The sequence below is a fragment of the Planococcus citri genome, chromosome 3 (assembly GCF_950023065.1).
Source record: "Planococcus citri chromosome 3, ihPlaCitr1.1, whole genome shotgun sequence".
Lineage (NCBI taxonomy): Eukaryota > Metazoa > Arthropoda > Insecta > Hemiptera > Pseudococcidae > Planococcus > Planococcus citri.
Window position 1 is genome coordinate 51,608,587 of NC_088679.1, and position 8,226 is coordinate 51,616,812.

At 38.4% G+C, this 8,226-nt stretch overlaps 1 protein-coding gene across 1 annotated transcript; it reads left to right on the forward strand.

Annotated features, from left to right (window-relative positions):
* Positions 1 to 454: 454 nt before the first annotated feature.
* On the forward strand, positions 455 to 7,459 carry LOC135840018 (uncharacterized). The gene is made up of 2 exons (XM_065356330.1): positions 455 to 6,444; positions 6,818 to 7,459. Exons 1-2 carry the CDS (start codon positions 2,311 to 2,313, stop codon positions 6,857 to 6,859), a joined length of 4,176 nt encoding a protein of 1,391 aa, XP_065212402.1. The 5' UTR covers positions 455 to 2,310; the 3' UTR covers positions 6,860 to 7,459.
* Positions 7,460 to 8,226: the final 767 nt, after the last annotated feature.

Below are 8,226 nucleotides of genomic sequence, written 5' to 3' on the forward strand. Positions count from 1 at the left end.
GAGAGCTGTTACCTAAACCCAAGCCCAAAAAGGTAAAAATGGTTTGCGCGATCGACTACGAAAGGAAACCCATAGAAAAACCCTATGACTATTTCTTCGAAATTGAACCAGATGACCGCCCGGACCCACCTGAAGAGCTAACAATAGAAGATGGGTTCGTATCTGTTTGCAATCACCTCAAACGAAGTCACGAAACCATCGAAGAAGATTGGGATGGATCATTTCAAAATGATTATTCAGAAATAAATTTGAATGAAAACAATATCAAATCCATACTAAATCAAATTAAAACCTACTTACATACTCATAATATTACGTAGACACTTGTCACGTAACATTGTATTGCATTCATCAATTTTTCAAACTCGTAAATAAAAATTCAATTGCGTTTTTATTTAAAAAGAAAAATTTGATTTCGTTACCTACCAAACTACCTATCTAATCTACGTGACGTCACGCTGAACGAAGTATATCTGACGTCACAAGCTACTTTTCGTTATCACGCGCACTTGTTGTTGTTTTACCGGCGTATCGTTGATTCATCTGAAGAATTCTACTTTTCATTTTTAAAAAACTTTTCGATCACTGTACATCCAAAATTAAAACATCTCAACGTCGTAAAAACAGAATTTAGGAGCAGAATTGGTAAGCACTTTACTTATAAAGTTCTCAGAATCGAAATTTCATGTCACATTTGTAACATGAAAAATTCTATTTCTTTCAGAGTGATTACATCTGTCATCACTCAAAATCATGCGTCCAGATACACCTTCTCATTACGTACACTGTGTATACATAATGCTACACGACAGTATCCTAGAAACGAACGGTAAAGTAAGAAGAAAAGTAACAATCATCGCATCCCAGCGGCAAACTTTCCTCATGAGAATCACTCAGCTTCGAAAATTACGACGTGCGCTAGAATTACCGATAATCGAAATAGAGGATGGATACTTCAGAATCAAAGTTTCTTTCACCACAGAATTCATCGCAAACAATAATCATCGAATGCGGGAGATGAAAGTTACGCTAAATGAAAAAGCTCATCAGATTATTTTACGAAGGAATAATTTCAGGTATATAATGAGAAAGTTGAAAATAAATACTGATGAAAATTCATGAATCTTACGTTACCTCCCTAGAATTATATAATCAATCGTTAGCAGTTGTGACGATGATATTATATTAATTACAATCTTCGTTCCTAAATAAAAGTCTGAAACTTATAAATACTTAGATCAGACTGAATTTTGTTATATTTCAATTACTTATCATTAATGTTTTTTCGTTCCTGTGATTTTGTTTTGTTTTTATCAGTTATAAGTTGATGTTTTTCGTTATTTTGTTCCAAATAAAAAGACAATATTCTTGTTTCATTTGAAACAACACGTATTTCTTTTCGATAACATTTTAGCTTAAAAATATTCAACAGAGTAAAATTCAACGGTCAACGTCAGGAAGAAACTTAAGAATAATGGTAAATATCGATGACTAGAAGATAAAGCAACGATGAATGAACAGGAGTAGTTATGTTCATCTACGATCACATGTGAGTGAAATACACGGGATAAAAATGCACGTGAATGGTAACCATAGCAACGGTACTTGGATGCTGCGAAGTAACAGCCGTTCAAAGATGAAACTACAAGTTCGGTAAAGTAGATAAAATAGTCCGGTTTAAATTACTAAGGTAAAGATCACCATTTCATACATCTAAAATCCATTTCAAATGGACATTTTACTAAATTTCGTCGATCAAAATATAATATTACGTCTCAATTGAAACGCAATATATTATCAATCATATAGCTATCACCTTACAGCAATTTAGTAATAGTTTCAATTGAAACTCAAATTATTTTGAAGCAGTTATTTCATCGTACCGTTTATTGTCGCATATTTCATTCATTACAGACGATTTCACATTTACGTCGCCATCTTTATATGAAAGCCTATTAGGCTCAGTATTCCGTAGATCAACTAGTATATTGGATTTTTCTGGTAAATAATAAATTTTTAATAACATGTATTCCTTCTATTTCAAAATTTCATTTTTATATGTGATATTTTCCTATTATATAATTTTTTTTCAAGTATTGAGGATTTGTATTCAACTCACCTGAGTTGAAACTCAAATCTCTCATCTCTCACGATAATTAGTCAAAATTTTGATTTTACTGTGTATCCTACATTTCACATTTTTGTACCTACTCCTAAACTAATCTCCTGTGTACTTATACAATTCGATTATATTTCCTTTTAAAGTTGTACATTGAATTTTATAACGCAAAATTGTAAACTTTATCGAAAATGTTTTCATTTGTTCGACTACCCTTTAGGTATTCCTACTCAGATCAATTTTACGCGAAAATGGCGAACATCCTCTTACCACCACCGATCAGAGTTCCAGAACCAGAGCTCGTATTTACATACATGGATGCGATATGTGAGAAATGTCATGCGTCAATGTTATACATAACACCGGAACCGTTACCAGAAGCGAATTTCGACACGGGTATAGTCAACGGAAACAAACCCATGATTATTGGATCGTGCGGACACGTATATCACGCTGCTTGCCTCTTGGACCGCTTCTGTGAAACTCGAAAATTCGACGACGAGAATGAAATATGGGGAAGATGTTCACTACCATCCTGCACGACTCCCTTTTTACTCGAAAACATTCGAACACTCGAACTATCGACAATCGTCAGGCGATTCGAGGAACCCGCGAATATGAGAGTAAGTAGGTTGGAGATGAATCAGCAACTGCAGACAGCGTTACGTACTACCGAAATCACCAAGAATCGAATCGAAACTCTTCATCAACAATTAATTCAGACGGAAGCAAACTGTAAGTGTAAAGTTGAAACAATGGATCAACAATTAAAGTGGTACAGGGAGCAATTTAGGATCACGAACGAGGAGTTACGGAGATACCGGCAATCTGGCAGAACTCCAGCCGACCTGTTAAGACTGGAAAACATCGATGTCGACACAACTGTATCGACTTCAATGGCCCAACCCGCAGCTACGTACTCATCATCGATTAATTCAGTGATTACAAATGTAACCACTACTCCATCGGTACAAACTCCTTCATTCGTCAACTTCTCATTCACAAACATTCCGACCACCAACACTGCATCATCATCGACTCCGATCTGTTCGACGTTATCAGTCAACCGACCACCTGGTTTACGAGCATTAACCGTAGCACCACCGGCAAACCATTCGACGCAATTCCAACCGCAATCGACCGCCGAAATGAATCGATTCTGGAATCCGCAAGCTCCATCCGATCGTTTAAGATCATACTTTCGATCATCAAATGGTAATACGAAATTTCTATTTAACGCAAAACAACAAGTACGCAATCGCACACCGACACCACCAGCTCCGACACCAAACGAACCGAAGGTAGACGCAAGTGTAGCTGCGACAACTGTCGCAACTACCAACGTAACACCTTCAGTTTCGACAAATAAAACCACATCAACGACTAAAACGACATCGATCGCTACGTCAAAAACTGCGACTAAAACGACGATGTCGTCTACATCATCTCCGTCCACGTCAAAGAAGACTGTTGCGACATATAGTAAATCATCGGCGGCGAAATCGACTTCCACCACTACAACGTCGGTACACTCATCTCCGAAGATGTCACCTGCAACGGTAAAGAAACAAAATCTGAAAAGTACCAACGATACTAAGTTCGATAAACCTAAAGCGTCAAGTTCGCCAAAACCCGATCGATCGAGGTCTACAGTAAGTAACGAAAAATCAAAAGCATCGTCGTCCACGAAATCGAACTCGAATACATATGCTACAGCTACTAAAAACAGCGGTGATTTCAAACCAAAAAGCTCCAACAGCCGTAGTATAAATGAACACCGTACGCACTCAAGCCGCAACGAAAACTCGAAAGGCGATTACCGTTCCAGTTCTTCAAACCGCAACCGTTCCAGAGAAAAGACCTCAGCGGAATACCTTGAAGAAATCGATAGAATTTTCCAAAATCGTAAATCGAACTCACACGATCGCAGAGATTCATCAAAAGAAAATCGCGAATATCGAGATGACCGATCAAGAAATGAAAGACGCTCAACCGACCGCAGAAAGGCAGACGGTACATATGTGCCGAAAACCTCTTCTACGCCTAAAGAAACATACAGCAGGCAAGCAAACGATTATCGCCGCGATTCACCTTTGGACGGACAGTACCCGGAAAATCGCCACCCGGGGTATGATCAACGGCGGACTAACTATGACACGTATCAGTCAAGCTACGATAACCGTTATATTGCGAATCGATCAAGAATGACCAATGAACAATCTCGAAATTCTCAAGCGCCGTCAATTAGACAATCGACGCCTCAACGAACTTTAAACAGCACCGCGTCTTCAGGTACACCATCGCCGAATAAACAGGTCAGAGTTCGCGGTACTCACGCGAATGTTCAAAAATACCGAAATCGATATTTAATTCGTTTCGGTGCCGAATCAGTTGAATTGGCACCTTGGCATCCTAACAATTCTTACCCACTCCAATTCACAGCAATTGCTCGCGAAATTGGAGTGGAGAAATTCGCCGTAAGCATCGCAGCCCATAACATGCCAATCGTCGGAGACGGGCATGCCGTAGGTCTGACCCGATTTATTATTCGCAAAGAGACATATGCTGATGACATCGACACCGAAACATTACGATACAATATGTCGATCATTGATCTAATTACAATATTCGAGAAGTTCAAGAAAGCTCCAAAACGACTAATGGTTTCGATAGGAAACTTCGACGTATTTATGAGAATGCCAATTGACATTTTCAGAAAGCATTTTACTACTTTCCTGAACACGGTGATGTCATACGGTGCCGAAGAAATTTTATTCTTGCCTCTAATAAAATACCCAGAACAGGATGCTCATTTTTTCGATGAAATTACAGATGTAATTTCAGCCAATTGGGATGGTTTATCGAATGGTACGATGAAAGTAAAAGTAATTCCACCATTTCCGAAGAACACGCCCCAATTGGAGCGTGTAAGGGTGAGCGTGATGGGTCCCTTTTACGCCGAAGAGTACTACGAGCAACAAGCGCAATTCATCCGTGAAAACTACGTACCTGTACCCATAAATATGGCGAAGAAACACGGTCTAGTCCAACCGCCGTACGTAAATATTCCGCCGTCAACTGCCTCCCATTTTGGAATTCTACCCGTCGAAAATTCTGAAAGCTCCATCGACCAGAACCTACAAGCTAAAATAGATGCTCGCGTTGAAAGTTTGTTCTCAAATGAATCTACAACCACCGAAGCGAAGCCTGTCGAGGAGCAAAAACTGAGCTCTAGCCAACCTACACTTACTAATGAACCGATTTCGACGATCTCTACAAATGTAGAGTCCATGATAACTTCTCCGATCCAATCCGAACACGTGTCAGATGTGGAAATGGAAGAAAAAGCTTATTTCGAATCAGGTGATTTGAACATGGAAACCGAATACATAAATCCGCTAGATTTATCCGATGGCTCTCTACCTCATGATATTCACCGTGAAGGAGAGTTAGAACGAATGAAACTAATTAACGAAAACCAAAACGTAATCAATGCTGAGATTTCATCTGATACCTCTAGCAACAATGAAGAAAACCTTGAAAATTCGAGGAAACAATTTAACCACGATATGCGTAACCGGTTACATAAGTCTTATCTCGAACATTTGACCAGTACTCAACAAGATATTGAGAATACGCGTAAAATAATTACGAGAGTGACCGAATACACCGAAGCAGTTAATGCGAACTCGAACAAAGTTGCCCAAGCTATTGAGGAATTGCAAAACGCAAATTCATGTGACGCTCTCAATCTCACCTTAACCAACGCTTCGTCGAAAAATTCCTCAAGGAGTTCGTCAAAATCTCGTTCTGAACGCAACGCTGACGAAACATCTGTTTCGTCAAATCAAGACTTCAAGGCTCCCGATTCGGTTAATCCGAAAAAATCGGTTAAAAAATCGAAAAAGAGCAAAAAATCTCCAGTTCGGTCATCTCCGCGTCTATCCCATAAAAAGGAGAAACTCACGCTCGAAGAAGAAGCTCTCCAAATCGCTGCCAATCGCACCGCTCGATTACCTGGGTTTGCTGCACTGTCCGATACATCTGTCTCGGACGATCTAAACTTATTCTCAACAACGGTGGATCTAACAGCTCCAGCGACAGTTTCGTACGCATCAGCATCTACAGATGAAGAATCTTCTCTTACGGACGATAGAAATTTGTCGCTAAAAGCTATACAAGAAAGCTCAACGGTCCCAGACACTGACACAAACTCCATCTCACAACCGGAAGAGCTATCGTCGTCAGAAATTTTACAGCCGCCGATTATTCCGGCACCGACTGAAACTTTATCGCCAATAAAGGAAACCGTAACCGCAGAACAGGTATTAGAGGCAGTCAATTATATTCACAACGTGTTTAATACCTGTGCTAATCCATCTACTGCTGAAACTAACACTTCTCAATCCCAGCATGAAATTGGGGATTGGGAAAGCCAACTTGAACCAGGTGATCCTTCGTCATGGACCAATAATGAGAACGAAACATCTGTTTCGGACTCGGTTCTAATTGAACTGGGCCTAGTACCCAAAAGTCTCGAGACCTTTGACGACGACGACGACCTATAATTTCAATTGAAATTATTAAAACGCTTGCTTCGCATGTTATGTCCTTGCTTTGCATGTCAAATTTCCGTATCGTAAATGAGCAATCGCTCAATAACTCGAAAAATCGATTTTAATATTTATTTGTTCACAGGGTAAAAAGAAGAAATCCTTTTTTAAAGGCTGGTTAATGTAAAATAAACGTATATAGAAGCGGCTCGACTTGCGCCATCGCCGATACATAAAATTCGAATACACGTAACGACTACCATCACAACGCAAGCTGATGGGAAAGTAGCTGAAAATTACCATCGAAAACTCTACATCAACCATATCTTCTTACGCCTGGACAAAAATCTGTAAATATTACCAAGGGTTATTCCCAAAAAGTTGTAAATATTTTGAACTCATTTCATTGTTACGAAATGTTAAATTTTTTTTATATATAATTTTTTTTTCTCTCAACGAAATTTCTTAGAATTTTTTGTTTTTATTTTTCACGAAACATTTTCTACATCTCTATGTAAATAATCAAAACCATTTTGTTTTCATAACTATATAATTTTTTTTTCCTTTCGTGACTAGAATTAATATTCTTTATCAGTTTTTGACTACTCATATATACAATTTTTTTTTCTTTTCTATGTTTGATATTTTTGTTACGAGAAGTTTTTTACCCTTTTTACCTATTATTTTTCCTTCTCGCAAGACCATTTTTTTTTACTTTATATATTCTATACGATAATTTTCTTTCGTTTATCATAAACCAAATTGCTATCGCACTGGAAGATTCATTTTTTGATTTTTTTTTATTTCTTATTTAGAATAATAACTTATAATTTTTACGACGACAATTTCATATTGTAATTTCAAAAATTTTATCTCGTCGTCTATTCTATTTACCTATGATCCAGTGCCCTTATTTTTTATTTTATTTTCTCTTCTATGTCTTTTTTGACGCGATTATGTCTGTGTGGATACATTTGTCTCCACACATAGCCAATTTGTGTCAAAATTTTCCTTATTTAACAAGATGACTACAGATGCTAGCCAATATCGTCGACCACTTTTTCCATTTTTGGAGACTGGACCCCTCAGTGTCTGCTGTCACTCAGTCATCTTGCACGGTCATCAGGGTGATCCGATGCCGAGGTGTCGGTTTGCTTTTGGTGATTTGTGTGGGGTGATTGATGAGAGTGGATGCTGTGGATGTTCCAGAATCCTATCTTTAATACTTACTCTCTTGTCTCAATACGTATCCTTCTCATATGAGAAAGTGCGGGGGGCAGGAGAGGTAACGTGGTCCACGTATACAGCCAGTACAATATGGCGACTCTTGTGTTCTTCCGAGCTTTCTCCCATGCGAATTATTCGTATGGATTAAAGTTCAGAGGGGCATATGAGAGGTGTCATATTGGCCTGGTTTGTATACGTGATATTATACAAATTATTGGCTAGTAAACTTGAGAGTCAGCTTTGTAAACAATACACTTGTCTTGTTTACAAAGTTGACATCGTCATTATGTATTTTAACTCCGGACTTGAAAGGCATAATCGCGTCAA

Bases quoted from the DNA above. Each gene is read 5' to 3' on its own strand.
- LOC135840018 (XM_065356330.1), top strand. From the start codon at position 2,311: ATGTTTTCATTTGTTCGACTACCCTTTAGGTATTCCTACTCAGATCAA. The intron at 6,445-6,817 runs GTATTAGAGGCA...ATTTGTTCACAG, and splicing joins AAACCGTAACCGCAGAACAG to GGTAAAAAGAAGAAATCCTT.